Raw genomic sequence first — 25,387 nt, 5'->3', positions numbered from 1 at the left:
CGTAGTCCAAGATTTTTCGGATGTGTTTAAAGTCATACCTGGACTTTCGCATCGATGTGAGAAAAACTTCACGATCGATCTGACTCCAGGTGTCAAGCCCATCTCCTTGCCTACTTACCGCATGCCCCCATGTGAGATGGAAGAGCTGAGATCTCAAATTAACAAATTGCTAGAGTTAGGCTTCATCCGACCCAGTGTCTCGCCTTGGGGAGCCCCGGTCTTATTTTTGAAGAAGAAGGACAGCTCATTGCACTTGTGCGTAGATTGCAAAAGGTTAAACCAAGTGATGGTTCGAAACAAATTAATACCTATTGCCCGGAATCAATGATTTGTTCGACCAGCTGAGAGGTGCTCAATACTTCTCAAAGATTGATCTACAATCAGGGTACCATTACCTTTGAGTCAAGGACGAGGATATACAGAAAACGGCTTTCAGAACCTGTTTTAGTCATTATGAGTTCCTAGTTATGTCGTTCGGGCTCACCAATGCTCCAGCGGTATTCATGGATCTCATGAATAGAGTCTTTGGGCCGTTCTTATACAGATTCGTCATCGTGTTCATCGATGACATATTGATTTATTCAAAGAGCAGTGAAAAGCATGAAGAGCAAGGGCAGTCCTTGAAACCCTTAAGAAAAATCAGTTGTTTGCACAATTTAGGAAATACGACTTCTAGAAGGAGGAGGTCAAATTTGTGGGACATGTAGTGTCCAAGGAAGGAATATCTGTGGATCTCGCCAAAGTAGCCGCCGTGCAAGACTCGAAGCAGCCGAAGTCGATCACGGAAGTGAGAAGCCTTCTCAGTCTCGCTGGCTATTATCGAAGATTCATTAGAGACTTTTCAAAAATAGCTCGGCTGCTATCTCAGCTAACGCGGAAGGACCTTAAATTTTCCTGAAATGAGAAGGCAGAGGCAGCCTTCCAAGAGTTGAAAGATAAATTGACATTGGCACCTGTACTTGTGCTACCTGAGTAAGGGGTCAAGTACACTGCCTATATGGACACCTCTCGAGTGGGCTTGGGTTGCGTGCTCATGCAAAAGGATAGGGCAATTACTTATGCGTCTCGGCAGTTAAGGAAACGTGAGGAGAACTACCCTACACATGACTTCGAGCTTGCGGTGGTAGTTTTCGCATTGAAAATATGGAGACATTACCTCTATGGTGAGGAGTTTGAGCTCTTCTGCGATCATAAGAGCCTCAAATACATCTTCACTCAGAAGGATCTGAATATGAGACAGTGTCACTGGATGGAGACGTTAAAGGACTTCAAGTTTGACGTCTCATATCACCCTAGCAAGGCGAATTTGGTAGCGGACACCCTGAGCTGTAAAAGGGCGCTTGAATTTGCGGCCCCACTCATAGTGAGAGAGTGGGACATGGTAGAATTTGTACGGGACTTCGACATGAAGCTAATCGTGGAGGAGCCGTACGAGCTCATAGCCCACATTCAGGCCCAACCGATGATTAACAGTAAGATCGTTGAAGCCCAGGAGGGCGATGAGTTATTGAAGAAGATGAGAGGAAGAGCAAAGGATAATGTAGGGTCCAAGTGAAGGATCGGTACCAATGGGGGATTGCTGTACCGAGGCTGCCTTTGTGTCCCAAATCTTCAGAGACTATGAGAAGAAGTCCTAAATGCTGCTCACAACTCCAAGCTGGCGATGCATCCTGTTAGTACCAAGACGTACCGGGATTTAAGGCGAAACTATTAGTGGGACAACATGAAAAAGGAAATAATGGAGTACGTGTCCCGATACCTCACTTGTCAATAAGTCAAGGCCGAACACCACCGACCAACGGGCCTTTTGCAGCCGATGCCCATTGCAGAATGGAAATGGGACTTCATTTTCGGCTTGCCCAAGACTAGAAAGGGGCATGATTCGATATGGGTGATTATGGACAGGCTAATCAAATCAGCTAAGTTCCTACCGATCAAGACTTCTAGCTTCATCGATGATTTAGCCAAGTTATATATTAAGGAGATAGTGCGGCTCCATGGCATCCCGTTGGAAATTGTGTCTGACCGGGACACTCGATTCATGTCGATCTTCTGGACCCGCATCCAAGAAGCTATGGGAGTGAAGCTAAAGTTTAGCACTGCCTTCCACCCGCAGACAGATGATCAAACTGAGCGGGTGAACCAGATATTGAAAGACATGTTGCGAGCTTGTGTATTGGACTTTCAGGAGAGTTGGGATGATTGCCTTCCATATGCCTAGTTCACCTATAACATTAGATTCCAGGCTAGCATCGACATGACGCCTTACGAGGCTTTGTATGGGCGTCCGTGCCGAGCCCCGCATTGTTGGGAAGAAATTGGCGAGAAAAGCTTGATAAGACCGAATTTAGTGCGAGTTACGACCGAGAAGGTTGGAATTATCCGGTGCCGCCTCTTGATGGCTCAAAGCAGGCAGAAAAACTAAGCCGATACGAGACAGAGGGACTTGAAATTTAAAGCTAGGGACCACGTATTTCTCAAGATCTCTCCAATGAAGGACATTTTATGCTTCAACAAGAAGGAAAAGCTCGCGCTACAGTTCATTGGGCCTTTTCAAATTTTGGACCACGTAGGTGTAGTTGCCTATCGTTTAGCCCTACCTATGCCGCTTGCTGGAGTGCACAATGTCTTCCATGTATTCATGTTGAAGAAGTACGTCTCTGATCATTCGCATATCATCAAGTGGGAGCATGTGGAGCTCATTGAAAATGCCACATATATTCTCCGACTGACTAAAATACTGGATAGGAAGGAGCAAGTCTCACGCAACAAGGTCATCCCATTGGTCAAGGTACTATGGACCTATCACGATGAAGAAGAGGGCACTTGGGAGACGGAAGTAGAAGTCCGCAAGCACTACCTAAGCCTGCTTCAATAATATGAATAGGTACAAATTTTGAGGATGAAATTTATTTATAAGGAGGGTAGATTGTAACGTCCCGTCCAACCAGAACAGTGTCTTGGGGCATCTACGTAGGATTTGTCGCAGGACCGTTCGTTTAAACTACTCATGGTGAGATATCATAAATAAATTAATTTAGGATTCGCCCAATTAAATAGATAAGACGGGTCATGACAGGACCAAGTGCGAGCCGTCAAGCCAGATAGCCTGTTTACACTTAGAAACAGCTCGTGCGGGCCATACAGCGACCAAGGAAGGTCAGAAAAATAAAAAAATTTAGGGAGCCGTAGCTCTCACTGGGCTTGTGGTTTATCGCAAACCACGGACTCAGTGGACACCCAGAAACTTATTATCCGGGTCGTTCCGGCAGCACTTGTCAAATGCAACCCACCTAAGGCCAGAATTGAAATCTGACACTTGTAAAGAAAACTGAGATTTTTTGCTTTTTAGCTGTCGGATCTCTTCTACGTTCACGGTGAAGGTCTAATATATTTTTCTACGCCCGTCCACAAACTCTGGGACCCGATTGTGGAACGGTGACCGTTGATTGCAAATCGGACCCGTACGACCAAACCCCATATCCGATCGTTCTCAAATTTTGCATGGCCCTTTATCAGGCCATGAAGCACCTATCCTATAAGTTTCATATCTAGAGGGTCACCAGAACTGCCCCAACAACCGGAATGGACCCCACAGGGCCATTTAAAGATCGGAACCATATAATCAAACCCCATATTCGGTCATCTATTTGTTCCCAAACTTTTCATGATCCCTCATCGGGCCATGAGACACCTACACATCAAATTTAATAGCCAAGGGGGCGTTAGGGCAGCCCCAGCATCAATAGGGAGTCCTAGAGGCCATTGTGGGCATTTGAGGAAACTTAAGGCCAAAGGGCCCAAGTCTAGGAAATAAACCTTAGCTCTCTCCCTCATAGCCTCTTTCATTCTCCAACAATCAAGCTCTCTTCCTCATAACTTCCTCCATTCTCCAACAACCAAGCTCTCTCTCTCTCATAACTTCCACCATTCTCCAACAACCAAGGAGAGTAAAGGGAGATAGAAAGAGTGAAGAAGAGCTAGGGTGGACCATAGATCATGGTGGGGCCCAAGGAAACCCCATCTTACAACCCCTACCTCTTCTACAAGAAAACCCTACACCTCAACTGCAAGAATCGCTTCTGTTGATCGTCTAGGTAAATCCCTCATCCCTTTTCCTTGAAACCCTTGTGTTGAGAAGGGATTAGCATGAATTTCTAATATGCAATTGCTTGCTTTAGGGATTCCGGCTAGTCGACCCCAAAGCCCTCATTCCTAGGTCGTTTCAGATATCTCAACGATCCATAGGTGCGGACTATTAACCTTAGGTGACCTTGCACCAATTGTAGTATGGATCTAATAATTTTGTTTGTTTGGGTGATGCATTTGGAGAATTTAGGGAGACTCTAGGAATTGTTGGGTTATTTGGAATTCTATGAGATTGTATACCACGTTGATTCTCTAATATGATGTTGTTCTTGCCTCTCACGTGATTTGGTACGAATTGATGATCTCATGTTTATGTCTTGTTTGGTTTTCTTCATATGTTGTTGCCTATAACATGTATGCCTTATTAATCCTTGTGCAAATTGATTCTATGAGATATTTAGCCTCCTCACTAACCCACACACCACACATGCACCTTGGTTTCATAATATTGTTAGCTTGCTTGTAGGAATTTTGAATTGTATGTGAGAAATATGGATACACGACATCACCTATGCTAGTTGATAACACCGATTTTTAGCATGTTATGGACGATTATCAACCCTTTGGTTGGTCAGAAGAATGAAGAGAGTGGGGGTAGTCCTGTTGGTAGGATTATCCTGGGCTAAACCCATGGGTTTGGGCGAGTACGGAAGGACGGCAGTAGTTAGACTACATGGGTCGTTCGTACCCAATGTCGTCTGTCTCGTGTTTGCCTGGACTTGTTCGGTATAGCCTATTACTGATCAATCTTTCTTATTAACCTTGATTGCTCACATATGTATGGAACCTGGAACACCCTGCAACTATTGTAGCCCATCGATAACTAAATTAAAAATCGGTCTACCGCCTCGTGAGCCGGGCTAGTGGAATGGGACACTGTGTCCGAGGTGTAGGCCTACGTTGGGGTGACGTGCATCCTCGTAGTGACCGCGAGCCATCCTTTTTTTCTCAGCACTTCCCATGTGCTTAAAGTCAGGGATGGGGAACCCGACAGGATCAAGGATCTGGGATCTTGGCCTCACACATTAGGGGGCCTTGGCCTCGTAACTAGTTTAAGGCATTTGATACGTGGGGTATATCAGTTTCCCCAACCTGCTGGATGAATGAAATTAACTAAGAACTTAGTTAACATTATCATCGCATCGCACTAGCTAAGTTGGTGACTCGGCAGTCGATGTCACTCCAAGGGAGTGTTGGTCATACGCGATCGTTAGATGAAGTCGCTCGAGGGAGTGTTGTGGCGAGGGCATGCATCATATCATCTATCATGCATATGCATTAATAAGACTAGTTAAATATTTATGGATGATTACTTTTCATTAAATTTAAAATATAACTGATGCTTGTTACAACTTAATATTAATAGCACCCACTGAGTTAATCACTCATTCCCACTCTGGGATGGTGTTTTAAAACACCAACCAGACTCTCCCTTAGATGCAGGTGATGCTGAGTATGAGGAGCCTAGCGGTGTAAGCCTCGAGGAGGAGGACGAGCTGTCATATTTCCAGCTGATGGGCGGTTCTCCATCAGCTTGATAGGTAGGATTTGGATCACTAAGCAGTGAGCTCAGCTCTATTCTTTTGGACATAACATTCTTTTGCAGTTTTTGTTAGGCAACGCCTTATGCGACCCATTTATATTTTGGACCTGTATATATACTAGATTTCTTTCATTTCAGTAAACTTGTGTGGTTGTGCTTCATGTTCCAGGAAATTCGAGGCCGTGCATTTAAATTTAATTAAACGCATATTGATGAAAATTGGTTATAAGTGACACTCGGGAACTCAGGAGTCGAGTGTATGCGCGACCCTTGATTTCCAAGGCGTTACAGATCAATTTTAAGGTAATGATGGTGGTGTCAGTGGATTGTTTTAAGATCCATGAGATTGCTTATATCCCAGGACAAGTTCACCGGGTCTGTTTGGCTCGTCATGCATATCCTGGGATATCACGATCCCATCCTTCTTAATACCATGGGATCGTTCCGGCCAAACAGGCCCTTAGAGAATACACTTATTTTAAAAGTGCTTTGCAAGGAGCTAGCCCACCAAGCGTTTGTATAACATCCAACCTACGCATCAAGATAGCCTCACCATGAAAGTTAGTTGCCCCTAAAATTAGGTTGATCCAACCAGCACCTGGGCCACCGACATGAATTTAGAGGCTTTTTGATGGTTGTCCATTGTTTTCTATCGTGTAGCCTCGGTGATGTCTATATTTCTTCTGACCTATACAATAGGTGGGCTCCACCATGATACTATGATGAAATTTTTAAAAGATTAGGCCTATAAAATTATTAGGTAGATAGACCATAGAAAATAATAGACAGACATGGTTAAATTGGTAGGTGTGTCTGGAATAGCTTAAATGCCAAAGGACTTCTGAGCCCAGGTATAATAAGAAGTTTGAAAACCAACCTAGAAAATTGGGATCCAGCCACTTTAAAAAAATAATAATAATAAATAAAAATAAAATTTCTTAACAAAAATAGGGATCACTACAACATATATAGAGGTGTACACGAGTCGAGTTAGCTTGTTAGCTCGCTCGGAAAAGCTCTATTCGACTCGGATCGAAACTGTGTTCGAGCCGAGTCGAGCTAGTTTTAATGAGCTCGAAACATTTCGAGTCGAGTCCAAGCTGGACCTAGCTCGACTCGACTCGACTTGGTATTGAGCTCAACTTGACTCGATTAGGCTCGGATCAATTTTCAAGTCGAGTATATATAAGTTTTTTTTTTTAATTTTAATTTTTAAAAAAAAACCTTACCTGTTCGCCCAACCCTAACCTCAGCTCCTAACCCGTTTGCCCAAATCTTCTCAGCCGTTTGTCCAAATCCAAATCAATTGTTTGATGAAATGACCCAAACAAGTATCAACTGGTGGCAAGGAAGGTATGTATGTGAAACAAATACCCCTTTTTCTTGATTTTCATGTTACCTACGAGGTGTTTGATGAAATACCTGTAAAAACCGCTGCCGTTGTTTTCCAAACAATGAGAATTTCAGATGCGGTCCATGTGTTTGTGAAAATGCCGTAGAGGCAAACTCGGGTCAATCTTCGTTCGAACTCAGCTCGAATTGGCCCGAGCTACTAACCAAACCGAGCCGAGCTGGCTAGTCAGGCTCCAGCTCGGCTCAAAGATCAAGTTCAAGCTGGGGTCGGCAAGTGGCTGAACCAAGTTGAGCTGTGCTCATAGCTCGGCTCGGATCGACTCATGTATACCTCTATACATATAGTCGATGAAATGTTTACAGCCACTAATTCATTGAAGTTTTTAAAATAAAATATTTCAATGCAAAATAAATGAGTTCACACTGTATTTTTTTAAGATATTAAACACCATCAATATTTTCAAACAACTATGCTTAGAAAGGTATAAAAAGAAACAACATAATATTTTATGACTAACATCTCCTACCATCCATTAATGTTATCGGGAAATCCCAATGTAGAAAATGTGCATGAGATTCCCACACAACACCAATTTACAGTAGGAGATGCTTGGTGATGATGTTGCAATATATCTACACCACAAGCACTTTCTCCGACTTTGCTCCAAAGATGTCATTGAGTGCTGTCTTCGACTCCAAGGAAGCCTTTAAGAGAGCCAAAGCCTAACAAATAAAATCACAAATAAATCCTACATTAAATATAATAAGATAAAATTAAATAAAAATATTATATCCCATATTATATGATCAATGTTGTAGGTTATTAGTGAGTGCAAGTGGGACTTAGTTTAGTTTGATGATGCTAACCATCCTATCTATGGCTCTGAAAATGCCCACACTAAAAGGGTTGGTAGGATCATCCAATTGCATGAGATTTTCACATTTGCAATGTACGGGTTGGGGGTGGGACATGCCATGTGTCTCTTAAAATACAGGGACATTGTTGGACATTAGCTTTTCCCAATGTCCTAAAAAATTTCAAAAGGCACATGGGACATTCAGACTGAAATTTGGACCATCCATTCTTTCATACCATTGGTTAATATCAATGACTAGACTTTTTTGGGCACGATCAATATGGACCATTCACTTTTCTAGTATAAATAATATGGTTAAGATTATGAATTTTTCCATATAATCACTTACCTTTTAGCCTATGGAAAACTATATATTTTTAACTATTTCCATAAAACTGCTAAAGTTTTCACCGTTGGATAAAAAAATTGCCCACTACCATACTATTCAGTAGCGTATTTTTGTATTGACTAAACTGCCTTCCATCAAACCACAATTATAATCCACTTACCCTACTTAAAGAATATTAATTATCTTAGTAAAAATTTTGCTACTCTTATCCTCTCCTTCTCCCTCTATAGTCCTCTCGTCATCTCCTTCTCTCTCTCTCTACTTCTATCATTCTCTCCCCATGGGTTGACGATAGGTGGAGAAGTTAAGTTCGTCTCGTCAATGTGCAGAGAGTTTGGATGGGCCCCATAGTGGATAGCGCGAGCTCTAAAAAACCAGTAGTGGTGGCCAACCTATGGTTCCCCATTTCTAATCAAGGATAAGCCCTATCATTGATTAGACCAATGATGAGATTTTAGATGGGGCATGTGGTTGTTTTGCCAAACCCTCATGGCCCACCTAAGCTGCATGTGCATATTGCTGTTTTACGTGATCAACGAGTTTAATGCAAGATACAAACCATTGTGGCCCAATCAAGCTCATGTGGTTGTTTCACCTGATCAACGGGTTTGATGCGAGTCCAACCAATAAGAGTCCAGTAAAGACATGGAAACCATCCATTGGCTTTGATTTTAAGGCGATTGTGTGTCTAAAGTGGAACCCATAGTGTTTGGTTTGAGATACATGTATCGCACATGCACTGCAACTATCATCAGGGGCCTGATTCCCACTATTGAATGGCACACGCGTGACCAATCTAAGTATTTCATTTGCAGTGACCCACACATGCCCCTCGATTTTGGACTGTTGGCCATCTTTTACTGACCAATCTTTTTCTCAGACAAGTATGATATTATGATGTAGAATGTGTCACAGATACATTCCTAGCATGGTTGGACCAAAAGAAGGCCGACCCTAAATTCATCATAACTTTTGATCTAGGTATTGTTATGGTGCACCAGATGGAGTATCATGAACTGAACAGCACGAACTCGAGGACGAGTTCTTTTGAAGTAGAGGGGACTGATATAAAGTGGGTCGTGGATACTTTCATGTCCAAGATGGATTAAAGAAGGCCCGATCAGAGCAGAAGTCATCAAGACCGTCAGAACTTTAAAACAGACATATCTCGCAAACCGAAATGAGTTACTCGACGTACCATATATGATTTTGGGCAGAAGTCGCTCATTCTAGTTTGTGAGATATGTCTATTTTAAGGTTCCAACGGTCTTGATGACTTCTGCCTCTGATCGGGCCTTCTCTAGTCCATCTTGGACATGAAAGTGTTTGCAACCCACTCTACATCATATTCCTTATCAAAAGACGTGTATCCAACAGTGTGAACCTATATATATATATATGAGAGTGGCACTTAGAATATCAACGGTATGAATGAGTAGCGTAAGAATACTATAAGGTGAGCCTTATTGATCAAGGGTTTGGATTGTCCTAAGAGTTGGATGATGTGGTTGAGTGTACCAGTAGACCTCACTCAGTTGCGATACATGCAAAATCGTGTAAGGAGTGGTGTGTCACATCTGTGATACACATATAAAGTTTTAGTTGAACTAGAATTACCAAATTGTGTGTGGGGTGTGTGCGCGTGTGTAAAAAACAATAAAAAAACAAAAAAAAAGAATTACCAAATTGTGTAGAGCCTTAGGGAGGAGTTTTGATGGTTTCAAACGCCAATGTTAATGAAATTGACAACATTTCGCATTCATTAATTTTTGTTTATCTTCATTCCTTTAAGGAGTGCTTTGAACTTAAAATGTTAGTGAAAGAATATTAAATCTTTAAGTTCGCCAAATTGTAACAAAATGAACTCATTAGGAAAGGCTTAATCTTACCTTTTCACAAATTGTCTCGGAGGAAGCGCAAATATAAGTAATTGAGAGGACCTGGATCTTTAATCTATCTCCAATCTTGTTTAGCTTAATAGAGGAGACACTAGTGGTTCAATCAAACTTTGAGTCAAGTAGACTCTGCCACTCATTTTTTACCCACATTCAAAAGTTCAATATATACCCTCGATCACACAAGTAGTTCAATTTGATTGAATTGGCGCAACACATACTATTCATTACCACTATTTCTCATGGTGTGGCCTACCTAAGATTTGAATTTGGTTAAGTTTTACACTCACATCTTTGCATGAACTCATGAAAAAGTTGGACATAATGGCTCCCAGTCATCCTAAACAATTTTATTTTTTTTGGAAATAGTTTAAACTCTCTATTTAATCCAAGGACCAAAAAACAAGCGGCCATATAGAAAAATCTCTTAAGATTATTTGATGAAGATTAAAAATAAATAAAAAAAAACTAACATAGAAACCGTATAGTGGATGGCCTATATCATCGAAACTCTTACGAGTCTGCAACAGAGGCATAAGGACCCACTTCTTGTAGGAGCGGATTGGCTGGTGTGCCACACGCCAGCAACCTGGCTGCTGTGGGTACGAGCGCCGGTTGTACAAATGGTTGAAAGGAGATCTAAGTTACATGCGCCCCATGATCATGTATTTATTATATCCACACCGTTCATCCATTTTGGTGAGATCATTCTAGATCATAAGCCCCACCACACCACAAATAGTAGTGGGATAATGATTCTCACCGTTGAAACATTCATAGGGCCCACTATAACCTTTATTTCCAATCCAATCAGTTCACAAGGTCATGGAGATATGGATGAAGATAAAAGAACAAATATCATATTGATCCAAAACTTCTATGTCCCGAAAAGAGTTTCAATGGTAGATGTATATGACGCATACCTCATTATGGGACCCACAACTTAGTTACGTCAACACACCATCTAGGTCACTGGTGTGTGGTACACCAGCCAATCGGCTTTCCTTCTGTCCGGGCAGGGCTATGTGGGGCCCAACTTGATTTAAGTGTTTTATCCACGCAGTTCACCGCTTTTATCATGTCATTTTAAGGTATCATCCTAAAAATGAGGCATGTCCACAGCTCCAATAGACCACACCAAAGGAAGCTGCACTGATAATGAAACCCACTGTTGAAAACTTTCTAAGGGCCAATGTGATGTTTTTTTCACCATCCAACCTATTCATGAGGTCAGGTAGACGTGGATGAAGTGAAAACCCAAATATAAGCTTAATCTGAAACTTCTCCAACTCCCAAGAAGTTTTTAACGGTGGACACTCAATACCCACTTTGTGGTCTGCTTAAGACTTGGACCTGCCTCACTTTTTGATTACCATATTAAAATGATCTGATAAAAGCGTTTAACGGCATGGATAAAACACTTACATCACAGTAGGCCCCAAAGAGCTCTGCCCGGACGGATTACTGTAATCCGTCCGGGCGGGACGCAATCCGCGTCAAACTTATAAAGAGGGTAACAGGGGAATGCCGTACCTCATCCAACCCAACTTCCACAACCTTCTCCTCGAGTGCACTCACATCCTTAACTTGGAACTTGGTAAGTAAAGCAATGCCTGATATGGTAGACATGGGCTTCACAGCCAAATCATCCATCACCATATAAGTCACTACACCCTTAACGGAAACACCTCCACCGTCCGATCCCGACGCTACCACTTTAGGCTTAATATAGACAACCTCAGCGGTCATTTTATTGATGCAAGATGGACACCCCACGCCCTCAACATCTGTGACGAAGCGGTGAGAGTAGTTATAGCCGCATGTGTAGTACTTAGATGCGGTGGAAGCACCACCTTGCAACAAAAGGAGAGGATCCGGACCGCTAATCGGATTGTACGTCTTGGGGTTGAGGAGGTTATTTTTGTCAAATTTAGGTTGCATGTATTCATCGTCTAGATTTTCAAGGCTGTCGTAGAGACTTCAAGTGCATCCCACCGTGTATTCCTTTGTGAGGAGCTTTGCAACGGACCCAATTGGAAATGCTAAGAGGCTAAAGAGAAAATCTACGAAATCTTTCTTGGCTTCTCCACATAACACCTCGCCTGTGTTCTTGTTTACCAGAAGCTTTAATCTTAGCGTGGGTGCCATGATTTCGGTGGGTTACTTGGCTTGTGGTCTTATGTTGGTGTTTATTTATAGGGTTGTTGGAAAATTCTGGACCGTCCAAAATGGTGGGGCCCACTGCAGGATGAATAATAGGATCGATATATTTATGAATTCGGATCCTTTGCTTGCCGCAAGTAGGCAAATCCGGAAACGGATTAGCTACTCTCCCCGCTACCGGCCAATGGCTGGTGGTCGGTGCTCTGTGGGATCTACCATGATGTATGTATTTCATCCATGCCGTCCATCTATTTTTCCAGATCATTTTACATGATGAAACGAAAAATGAGGTATATCCCAATATGAATTGGATCACATTACAGGAAACAGTGTTGAATGAGTGTCGACCATTAAAAACCTTCAGGGGGCCATGAAAGTTTTGGATCAAGCTGATATGTGTTTTTTCCCTTCATCTAGGCTAACGTGACCTTATCAACAGGTTGTATTACAAATAAACAGTGCAAAATGTTAAGGTATATGGTCCACCTAATGATAACATCTACTTCATTTTTTGGATAATGCCCTGAACTTATCTCAAAAAATAGATGGACAACGTAGGCACAGAATACATACATCAAGGTGGGGTCCATGGTAAGGGCCAAACTGTCTTGGGCCTGTCCGGGGTCTCATGTAACCAGCTCCCAAGGTTTCAGCCCTCAACAGCTTTGAAGCCAACAAGCAACTAATCAAAATCCCTTGGTGTTGAGTTGAGTTGACTTGGCAGAGTTTCCAGTCAAGGCAGCTAGTTTTAGAAGCACAGCCAGCATGATAAATGAGCTAGGGACAATGTTGGATTCAAGCAGAGTTGCATTGGTATTTTCTCAAACCATCCATACATGCATAGGTAGAATGGCGCATTCTAAATTCTACATTCGCCACCACTGCTATAAAGCTCTCCTCACTATTCTAAGGTGATTGATGAACCAAGAACACAATAACTAGTACAAATCAACATAACCTAGATAGCATATCCAAGATACATGACCTGGTCATAAATATAAAATTTCCTACAACCCAGTTACCATAGGTCACTTAACCAAATGCTACATGGATTCCACCGCAGTTTCCATGCTACGTCAAGTTGGCCTAATTTTACCTAATATTATGACATAATCTCAAAACTGAGGCAATTCCCAAAACTCAAGCTGGCCACACTATAGAAAGTGAGGGATGAAAAATGCTCGTCCCCAAAACTTTCTTGGACTCATTGTGATATGTATATGCTCTCTAACTCATTCGTAATGTGATTGTCATCAAAATGAAGGTAAAATACAAATATCATCCTGATCCAAAACTTCTATGGACCAAAAATAACCGCAATGGTAGTTCATTTAATCTTTGCTATTTCTTTTGGTATGGCTCATTGTAGCTCTGAATTTACCCGAACATGAGAAGATATATATCATGGTGGGACCAAAAAAGCATTTGGTCACCCAGGTCCCAGTAACCTGGCGTATCTAGGCTGACAGCTTTGCTTGCATACCGGGTGTCATTGACAGTACAGTCCCATTTACTGGGGAATCTAGGCTGGCAGCTTTGCTTGCATACAGGGTCTCATTGACAGGCTAGTAATGCTTTTTTATTAGTAGCTCGTAGATAAAGCGCTGGTAAAAGAAAAATACCAAACTTTCATGCTCTATAAGAATGGGATGCGGATTGCATTTCATGCCACGTCTCTACTGGACAGTACTCGTGGGGCCAATATATGTTTTATACTCGGCTGTTATTATTTTGAGTGCAGATTGTCGTGCTCGGTCCATGGAAGTTCCACATACAACACTTTTTTTTTTTTTTTTTTTAATCTCTATACTTGGAATGTGTTGCACGGGAGCGGATTGGGTTAGATCGGGCCTCACTCAAGACTGTAAGGCCCTTACTAAATGATAAACCAAATCCTTTTCTCTTCTCAAGTGGACCACACCAAATAATAAGCTTGGGTTGTATAAAATGCAAGAGTCATATATAGTGTGGCTCACTAGAGCATCGGATCAACTTTATTTTTGTGCTCATACTTTAAAATGATCTAAGTGAAAGGAGGGACAACGGGGATAAACATATACTTCACGTTGGGCCCACCAAAGAACTGCTGTTCATGGCCAGAGATGGTGCAGTAGGATTCTTTCTTTCTTTTCTAAAGCAGACCACTTGTCACAGCTGCAGTCAGAAGCTACGTGGGCCACTGTGATGTTTGTGAGAAATTATCCTGCACATCTATATTTTCCATATGACGTTGTTGCGTGAATAAAAAATGAACTAGATCCAAAACTCAAATTAATATGAAAATGTCCATTATTGAAATCTCTATGGAAATCTTAGACGTTTATATGTGATCCATGCCCTTCTTGAGGTTATTTTTGCTTAGGATGAGTTGAAAGTACTAAAATATTAGCTCGATTCAAAACTTATGTGGCGCACGAATGTAACAACCCGTCTGTTCTTTTAACGGTGGGAAGTATATCTCATTTTTTCTTTTGGTATGGCCCACTTAAACCTTGAATCTGCCTCATTTCCTGGCCCTTGTCCTAACATCATCTAGCAAAATTGATGAACGGTGTGAATCTGTCACATCATTCCTGTGGAGCCCACTCTAAATTTAAAAAAAAAACAAAACAAAACAACCTCTCACCGTAACTAACCCCAACTCCCGCTCCTCTCTCCCTTCTTCTCCGGCCAGTACTCGCACGACCCGAGCTGTGACCATCAACCATTTGTTATGTTAGGACCCACAGCATAATCCAAAGCATCCATCATGTTCGGACCTTGAAGTAATTCCATCCATGGAAAACTCTTCCCTGGATTCCAACTGTGAGGTCTACTAAAGTTTCAGATCTGCTTCATTCTTGAAGTCTCAACCCATCTCAACCTGACAAAACAAATGAATGTTTTAGATCCTTCATCATACATCTCAATAGACCCCACCTATCATCCCGAGTTCTACATGCGCAAGGAAGCCTTCTGTTTTTATAACACGGCTTCTTCTCTTCCCAATCCATGTGAGGTCTTTCCACACAATCTCAGCCATTCAAAATCCTTCATCCAATGGCCATCGACCCTCCAACAGTCCTCCTCGTGACAGTCAATCAGAAGTTTGCATATGCTCATGTTCTTTTTCTCTTTACGACTCCTCGAAAATGCGGAAGACACAACTCTCAAACTCAGAACCCACCAACTCACCTGACATTATTTTTATACCCCATTTCTCATGCTATCTATAGAAAATCATAAATAAAATCATAAAAGAAAGATTGTGAGAAGAAAAAGAGACATCAGGAGAAGGGAGAGTATCCATGAGGGTTCAACATCAAGTTCATGACTCACTGACTCAATCACCAATGATGCGTTGTCGGTTTTTCCAGTATCCCTTGCAACTATTCCAGAGAGAGAGAGAGAGAGAGAGAGAGAGAGAGAGATCCTTAGTAGAGGTAGCGTATATCGAGCCGTTCCACCAAGTTAACTGAATCTGCCTAGTGCAACTCAGCTCACCGAGTACGAGCTAACTTAAAGATCCTTCTATAACATCTGATTTTTATGAAGATGGACGCATTTATATGAAGTTCTACTTCCCAAATCGGGTCGAGTTTAGAGTTGGTCAATCCAAGTTAGTACACGTATAGATTAGCATCGCTACAGATTATTTTCCTCTCATCACACTATTTTTCCATAGCATGTAGGTGATCTTCCCTGTTGAAAATTTTAGGTTAATATATAGATTGATTTGATTATTTGTTATGTATTCAATTTATTTGATTATTATCATTAGTTGCAGATTATTTTATTTGATTCTTAATTGCATAGTATAAAGGTAATTTATTTGAATTATTAATTAATTTCAATTAATTATCGTTATGTGCTCAAATTACAATTAATTCCTTATTATTACATGATGAATAATGTATTTGAATTTATGGGTGTTCTGCCCTAAAAAGATCATTATATTTTTATGAGTGCTCTGCCTTAAAAGGATCATTATATTTTTATGAGTGCTCTGGCTAGGGTCATTCCTGAAAGGATCAGCACGGTACGGGTGCTCTGCCCAGGGTCATTCTCAAAAGGATCGGCACGGGTGCTCTGCCCTAGGTGATTCCCTAAAAGGATCAACACATACGGGTGCTCTGCCATGGGTATTTACTCTAAAAGTCTATTCACCAGGTGCTCTACCGAGGGTCATGTCCTAAAAGGATCAACACTGGTGCTCTGCCGAAGGTCATTACATAAAAGGATCAACACACCGGATGCTCTGCCCTAGATTGAACCAAAAAAGGATTTTAAATGACTGTATTATCTTATTTTGTTATTAAGAAATATAAATTGTTATTATTATCATGTAAAATGCCGATTTATACTCGTAATTAAACCTATTTATTTTATTGAGTTGTGTTGGTGTTAATATAGAGTTTTCAATTTTGGAAAGGATGTGACCCTACGAGCTGTCGTGCTAACATTCGTATAGATTATTTTGCAGGATTTGTATATGAAGAATCAGTTGGGCAACATTGAAAACTTTTATCCTTATTTATTTAGAAATTAATTAAAATTCAATGTATGTTGTTATTATTATTATTATTTTTGTCAATGTAATTAAATATTCAAGGATTAATTAGTGGATAATATTTAATGACAATAATTAGTATTATTTTAGTTGCTCTGATTGCCTTGAAAATGCATGAAATAAGGTAGGTTACGATGTATATTTATTTAAATACAACTCACAGTCCTGAAATTCGGGTTCGGGCTGGCCAACTTGGGTTCCGATTTTTGGGGCGTGACAGATTGGTATCAGAGCTTAAGTTTTAGATTCTCACGAGAACTTTTAATATATGTTACACTAATAGTTAGATTAAGCCTAGGCTAGAATCAATTTGAAAGTCTATGATAGAGATTAAATTAGAGATCTAAATATAGGATTCTTTACTTTTGTGATGAAAAGAAAATTAAAATAAAATATGAATTTAGAAATCCCTTTGTATTTGTATGACATCAAATATGATACTATTTATGCTTAACATTGAACTAACAGCCGAAAACTGGATCCTAAGGAACTTTTAAGAATTTTTAACTTACTACGATAAGTTGGATAACAATAGTAAGCATAAAACACTTGAATTATAAAAATCATAACTAATTAATTATAACTCTGTTTAAGGTGATTCAAAATCTCAGTCGTAGATTAATAAGTGTAGTTTTATAGAAAAATAATATAAAAATATAATTCTAGGTTTCTCTTATACCGATTTTAATTTATGTGTATACTGGTCAGAAATTGTTTGCTTTTGGGCAGACCTAATTTTCTAAAATTTAGGATTTTTTGTAAACTTTGGATTAAGCTGAAGTTTTATAGATTTAGATGCATCATTATAAAAAGTTTTAGACCAATCCGATACCTGAAAATACCAGAAACATTAGCAGGAACAATGTCCTCAAAATCTTTTTTTTTTTTTTTTTTGTATTACAATCTTGGTACATATCACAGCTCTTATCCTCTTGATCTTCATGTGTAAGTCTTTAAACCATCTAATATTCCTTGCAATCCTATAAAATCTTCAACATACTAATAATAATAATAATCAAAGACCTCAATGACATTGACGTCAACCCTTGATTATGTTGTCGCACTATCAAAAGAGAGTAGGTTTCTACGAATAATTTCATAACACATTATCACTTGAAGGGGCACCACAACTAAAGTAAATGTTAGCACAAACTACGTCATTCGCAAACCCACCACGCAATTTTTGTTTAGGTATTGGCATAATAAATTTCGGGGATGCAATTTTTGTTAAGGAGTGTAAAATGTAACAACCTGTCTGTTTTTTTAATGGTGGAAACTATATCCCATTTTTTCTTTTGGTGTGGCCCACTTAAACCTTGAATCTACCTAATTTCCTGGCCCATGTCCTAACATCATCTAGCAAAACTGATGAACGGTGTAGATCGTCACATCATTCCTATGGGGCCCACTTTAAAAAAAAAAAATTTTAAATAAAACAAAACAAAGTGACTTGCTGACGCACATCACTCCTCTCACCGTAACCAACCCCAACTCCCGCTCCTCTCTCACTTCTTCTTCGGCCAATACTCGCACGACCCGAGCTATGACCATCAACCATTTGTCATGTTGGGACCCACAGCATAATCCAAACCATCCATCATGTTCGGACCTTGAAGTAATTTCATCCATTGAAAACTCTTTCCTGGATTCCAATTGTGCGGTCCACTAGAGTTTCAGATCTGCTTCATTCTTGAACTCTCAACCCATCTCAACCTGACAAAACGAATGAATGTTTTAGATCATTCGTCATACATCTCAATGGACCCCACCTATCATCCCAAGTTCTATATGCGCAAGGAAGCCTTCTGTTTTTATAACACGACTTCTTCTCTTCCCAATCCATGTGAGATCTTTCCACACAATCTCAGCCATTCAAAATCCTTCATCTAATAACCATCAGCCCTCCAGCAGTCCTCCTCGTGACAGTCAATCAGAAGTTTGCATATGCCCACGTTCTTGTTCTCTTTACGACTCCTCGAACGTGTGGAAGACACAACTCTCAAACTCAGAACCCACCAACTCACCTGACATTATTTTTATACCCCATTTCTCATGCTATCTATAGAAAACCATAGAGAAAATCATAAAAGAAAGATTGTGAGAAGAAAAAGAGACATCAGGAGAAGGGAGAGTATCCGTGAGGGTTCAACATCGAGTTCGTGACTCACTGACTCAATCCCCAATGATGCGTTGTTGGTTTTGCCAGCATCCATTGCAACTATTTTAGAGAGAGAGAGAGGGAGAGAGAGAGAGAGAGAGAGAGAGAGAGAGAGAGAGAGATCTTGAGTGGAAGTAGCGTATATCGAGCCGTTCCACCAAGTTGACTGAAACTGCCGAGTGCAACTCAGCTCACCGAGTACGGGTTAACCTGAAGATCATTTTATAACATCTGATTTTTATGAAGATGGACGCATTTATATGGAGTTCTACTTCCCAAGTCGGGTCGAGTTCAGAATTGGTTAATCCAAGTTAGTATACGTAGAAATCAACATCGCTTCAGATTATTTTCCTCCCATCACACTATTTTTCCATAGCAGTTAGGTGATCTTCCCTATTTGAAATTTTAGGTTAATATATAAATTGATTTGATTATTTATTATGTATTCAATTTATTTGATTATTATCATTAGTTGTAGATTATTTTATTTAATTCTTAATTGCATAGTAAAAAGGTAATTTATTTGAGTTATTAATTGATTTCAATTAATTATCGTTATGTGCTCAAATTACAATTAATTCCTTATTATTACATAATGAATAATGTATTTGAATTTATAGGTGCTCTGCCTTAAAAGGATCATTATATTTTTATGGGTGCTCTGCCCTAAAAGGATCATTATATTTTTATGGGTGCTTTGCCCTAAAAGGATCATTATATTTTTATGGGTGCTCTGCATAGGGTCATTTTCGAAAAGATCGTCACGGTACGGGTGCTCTGCCCAGGGTCATTCCCGAAAGGATCGGCACAGGTGCTCTGCCCTGGGTGATTCCCTAAAAGGATCAACACGCATAGATGTTCTGCCCTGGGCATTTACCCTAAAAGTCTATTCACTAGGTATTCTGCATAAGGTCATTTCCTAAAAGGATCAACACCGGTGCTCTGCCGAGGGTCATTCCCTAAAAGGATCAACACATATGGGTGCTCTACCCTGGATTAAAACAAAAAGGATTTTAGATGGCTGTATTATCTTATTTTGCTATTATGAAATACAAATTGTTATTATTATAATGTAAAATGCCGATTTAATACTTGTAATTGATCCTATTTATTTTATTGAGTTGTATTGGTGTTAACATAAAGTTTTCAATTTTGGGAAGGATGTGACCCTACGAGCCGTCATGCTCACACCCGTATAGATTATTTTGTAGGATTTGCATATGAAGAATCAGTTGAGCAACATTGAAAACGTTTATCTTTATTTATTTAGAAATTAATTAAAATTCAATCTATGTTGTTATTATTTATTTATTTTGGTGTCAATGTAATTAAAGATTCAAGGATTAATTAGTGGACAATATTTAATGATAATAATTAGTATCATTTTAGTTGCTCTAATTGCCTTGAAAATGTATGAAATAATGTGGGTTACAATGTATATTTATTTAAATACAACTCACAGTCCTGAAATTCGAGTTCAGGCCTAGCCAACTTGGGTTCCAATTTTCGGGGCATGGTAACGAATGTTTCAACGGTGAACATTCAATCTCTACTGTGTTTCAACGGTGGACGTTCAATTCTCCCTGTTTACCACTCAATTAAGTTTTGGATCTACTCATTTTTGGTTTCATGCTCTATAATGAAATGTAAAACGGTTGAGAGGGAAGTGGATTGCTTGGTGTGTTAATGTTATCAAGTTATATGGCCCACAATGATCTACTAGTTATATTCAAACCATGCGTCCATTTAGAATTTGTTTTATGGCTTTAGATAAAAAAAAAAGGGATAGATCCAAATCTCAAATGGACCACACCACCTAAAGTAAAGTAGGGGGGATCCAACATTTACCATTGAAAACTTATCGGGGGGTAAAAAAGTTCTGGATCAGCTTAATATCTGTTTTTACTTTCATCCAAGTCATTGTTATCTTTTGAAAAGGTTGGATGGCTAATAAACATCATGATGGCCCTAGGAAGGTTCCAAGGGTGGAAATCATTGTCTCTAGTGCTTTCTCTGGTGTGATCCACTTGAGCTTTGGATTAGGGTCATTTTTGAGCTAATGCCCTAAAATTATCTCTCAAAATGAATGGACGGTGCAAATATAATACAAAGATCATCCCGGGGCCACATAATTTGGTGACGTCAACACACCACCGTGGGAATAGCGGATTTCTCAGAAATGTCAGGGTGAGTGGGTGACCCAATTGGATTTTGAGCGCTAGAACTTGGGAGCGGATGGGCCGGTGTACCTCACGCCAGATAAATAGCTGCTGTATTGGCTTCAGCAAGTTCTGTGGGTCTGATATGTGTTATATTCAAACCGTTCATTCATTTGACCAGATCATCTTAAGGCTTCAAATGAAAAATAAGACAGATCTAACCATCCACTGGACCACACTACAAAAAGTAGCGGAGGATTAAAAGTCTACCATTGAAACCTTTTTTGGGGTCAAAAAAGTTTTAGACCCATATAAAATTTGTTTTTTCTCTTCATTTAGGTACTTGTGACCTTATGAACATATTGGATGGAAAATAAACATGACGGTAGACTCTATAAATTCTTTTAATGGTGAAAATCATTATTTCCACTGATATTTGTGGTGTGATCCGTATTATCTCTGGATATCATTATTTTTTGGATAATGCTCTAAACTGGTCTCTAAAAGTACGAACGGAGCTGGAGGCGCGTCATCGTCTTCGCACGACACGTTCTTAGTACACCAGCCAATCCGCTTCCCCGGAACTTACTTTGGGGCGCGGATTAGGTACTACACCGCCGGTTCAGAGCTCAGGACATCGGAGGCTCCAAGGGCCATTGAGTGACAATCGTGATGTATTAATCTTATCCACACCGTCCATACCTTTTTTCATTTCATTATAGAAGAATAGAAATAAAATAAGTAGATCGAAGACTCAAGTGGGCCACACCATAGGAAGCAGCGGTGCTGAGGACACCCACCGTTGAAACTTTCCTAGGGCCCACTGTGTCGTTTATTTTCCATCTAACCCCTTGATATAGTCATATACACCTGGATGAAGTGAAAAAACAAATATCTTCTTGATCTAAAACTTTTGTGGCTACTAAGAATTTTTAAACGGTAAGAATTTAATCACTACTTTGTGGTCCACTAAAAACTTAGATATTCTCTATTTTAAAGATATTATTTTAGATTAATATGGAAAAACGAACGGACGGTGTGGATAAAGTTAATACATCACTGTGGCCTCTCACTGGCCCTCGGAGCCTCCACCTGTCCCGAGCTCCGAACAGGCGGCAGTGGTACCTAATCCGCGCGCCTTCCTTTCACAGGACATCGCAGACAATAGGCGTGACCCGCTGTTTGCGCCCAGGCCAGCTGTCCACGAATTATGAAAATATAACCCTTACCCTCGTTGATATTACAAGTATGACATTTTCTTCCACACAGACCCGCCTATTTCAGACACGAAACGGGAGAACAGAGAGAGAATCCAGAAGCAAAGAGAGAAGAAAGGGGATCTTTTGAGGTAAAATCTCTCTTTATTTCTAAGCAATCTTTGCTGATGCAATGGTAATTTTTATGCTGTTGTATAGATGATCGTTTTCCTCTTTCGTATTTGCTTTGATTCCATGCAAATGCGGATTTTCATTGCTTTCTTATGTTTGGATGGGCTATTAACCTCGTTTTGCGTACTGAACAATCTCGAATGGAGAAAACACTGATTCTTCATGGCGGTCGGTGTGATTGCCACAAGTTGGAAGGTTATTATGGCATGATGCGATTTTTGGGGGCGTGCAGTTATATTATTAGAATGTGGCTCCCACGCCTCAGAATCATAACAGTACTCTATGTAAACTGGAAATAGGCTGGGCCATATCATCCGATCAACGGATATGGAATGTACAAGTCATATTGATTACAATAGAAAAAATCTAATCCTTGACGTGGAACGTCCATCACGTGGGACCCACCCTAATGCCTTGCCCTCTCAAAATTACTTCGATCTGATGAGTCTAGCCATCAGATTACTGGTGTTAAAATGTCGCTGCATTACATGTGGGCCCGACTTTGATGCACGTCCCTCTCAATTCGCTTTGATGGGATGTGCCTAACCATTAGACTAGTGGTATGGGAAATGGAAAATCCATATTGAGGTGACTAGAGAGGTCTAAGCATTGATGTGGATCATCCATCATGTGGGGCTGATCTTTGATTGCCCATCCCTCTCAAATCACTTTGATGGGATGATAAAACCATCTGATTAGTGGTTTGGGAAATGTATGGTCCATAATAAGGTGGTTAGAGAGGTCTAAACATTTACGTGGACCATCCATAATGTGAGTCTACCTTTGATTGCCCATCCCTCTTAAGTAGAGCTGTACACGAGTCGAGTTAGCTCGGTCAGCTCGCTCAATTCGACTTGAAAACCAATTGAGATTGCTGTGTACAATAGCAAAATGATTTGCTGTGTATCGCACACTGCACACAGCTACTACATAGCTAGCTTTCAACCTAGGTGTAGGTACGTGTCGTGCCAAGACGATGCTACTCTATTCAAAGGAGATCAACATTATATGGCCCCATAGTGATGTTTTTATTATATCTACACCGTTCACTTATATTTACAGATTAATTTAGAGCATTATACAAAAAAAGGCGACCCCAAAAGGGTTTCAATGATAGACGTTTAATATTCACTGCTTCTTTCAGTGTGGCCTACTTAATAGTTAGATCTATCTTATTTTTCGTCTCAAGCCATAAAAAAAGCTTGAAAAATGGATGGACGGTTTTGATATAACACATGTACCATGATCAGACCCACCTAACTTGCTAACGTAACGTCAATACCGTGTACTACCAACGCACGGGACAGTCCCACTGACGCCATTCACAGCATTAAACAGCTGTAACTTTTAAACGTCGAGCGTTGTACGAACAGTTCAAACGAATTCAACATGGGCCCCACAATGATGTATTTTTTATATCCATACTGTTTAACCGTTTTTCATGATCATTTTAGAGCATTCGGTAAAAAAATGAATCATATCTGAAGCTCAAATGGACCACATCGAAAATAACAACGAGGACAATGATTTTTACTGTTGAAAAATCTGATCAGTATCGTACCTAATCCGATCCGACTCGATTTTCCTGACCGAGTCGGAATTGGTTCGGGTCAGGCCAACAAGGTATCAGATCTGATCGGATGGCATGTCCCAGATCCGGCCCCGAATCGGAACGAGTTCGAGTCAACGTATTTAGATCTGAGACAGAATCGAGTTAAGCACAATCCGATCCGACTAGGTCCGATGCCTACTTCTACCGTCGGTTCAGAGCTCAGGACATCGGAAGCTCCAAGGGCCATTGAGTGGCAACCGTGATGTATTAATCTTATCCACACGGTGCAAACCTTTTTTCATTTCATTATAAGAGAATGGAAATAAAATAAGGTAGATTGAAGACTCAAGTGGGCCACACCATAGGAAGCAGCGGTGCTGAGGACACCCACCGTTGCAACTTTCCTAGGGCCCACTGTATCGTTTATTTTCCATCTAATCCTTTGATCTAGTCAAATACACCTGGATGAAGTGAAAAAACAAATATCTTTTTGATCTAAAACTTCGGTGGCTACTAAGAATTTTTCAACGGTAAGAATTTAATCACCACCGTGTGGTCCACTTAAACTTCGATATTCTCTATTTTAAAGATATTGTTTTAGAATAATATGGAAAAACGAACGGACGGTGTGGATAAAGTTCATACATCACTGTCGCCCCTCACTGGCCCTCGGAGCCTCCACCTGTCCCGAGCTCAGAACAGGTGGCAGTAGTACCAAATCCACGCGCCTTCCTATCACAGGACATCGCAGACAATCGGCGTGAGCCTCTGTTTGTGCCAGGCCAGCTGTCCACAAATGATGAACATATAACCCTTACCCTCGTTGATATTACAAGTCTGACATTTTCTTCCACACAGGCCTGTCCATTTCAGACACAAAACGGGAGAACAGAGAGAGAGAATCAAGAAGCAAAGGGAGAAGAAAGGAGATCTTTTGAGGTAAATTCTCTCTTTATTTCTAAGCAATCTTTGCTGATGCAATGGTAATTTTTATGCTGTTGTATAGATGATCGTTTTCCTCTTTCGTATTTGCTTTGATTCCATGCAAATGCGGATTTTCATTGCTTTCTTATGTTTGGATGGGCTATTAACCTCGTTTTGCGTACTGAACAATCTCGAATGGAGAAAACACTGATTCTTCATGGCGGTCGGTGTGATTGCCACAAGTTGGAAGGTTATTATGGCATGATGCGATTTTTGGGGGCGTGCAGTTATATTATTAGAATGTGGCTCCCACGCCTCAGAATCAGAACAGTAATCTATGTAAACTGG

General features: G+C 40.4%; 1 protein-coding gene across 1 annotated transcript; it reads right to left on the bottom strand.

Annotated features, from left to right (window-relative positions):
- Positions 1–7,502: 7,502 nt before the first annotated feature.
- On the bottom strand, positions 7,503–12,296 carry LOC131243596 (uncharacterized). The gene is made up of 2 exons (XM_058243059.1): positions 11,680–12,296; positions 7,503–7,768 (listed from the first exon to the last, which is right to left on the bottom strand). The coding sequence occupies exons 1-2, from the start codon at positions 12,085–12,087 to the stop codon at positions 7,679–7,681; spliced, it is 498 nt and encodes a 165-aa protein (XP_058099042.1). The 5' UTR covers positions 12,088–12,296; the 3' UTR covers positions 7,503–7,678.
- Between the last annotated feature and the right edge of the window lie 13,091 nt (positions 12,297–25,387).

Source organism: Magnolia sinica, chromosome 4 (assembly GCF_029962835.1).
Source record: "Magnolia sinica isolate HGM2019 chromosome 4, MsV1, whole genome shotgun sequence".
Lineage (NCBI taxonomy): Eukaryota > Viridiplantae > Streptophyta > Magnoliopsida > Magnoliales > Magnoliaceae > Magnolia > Magnolia sinica.
The sequence above is the reverse complement of the archived record's forward strand: the minus strand, read 5'-3'. Positions and strand labels throughout refer to the sequence as shown.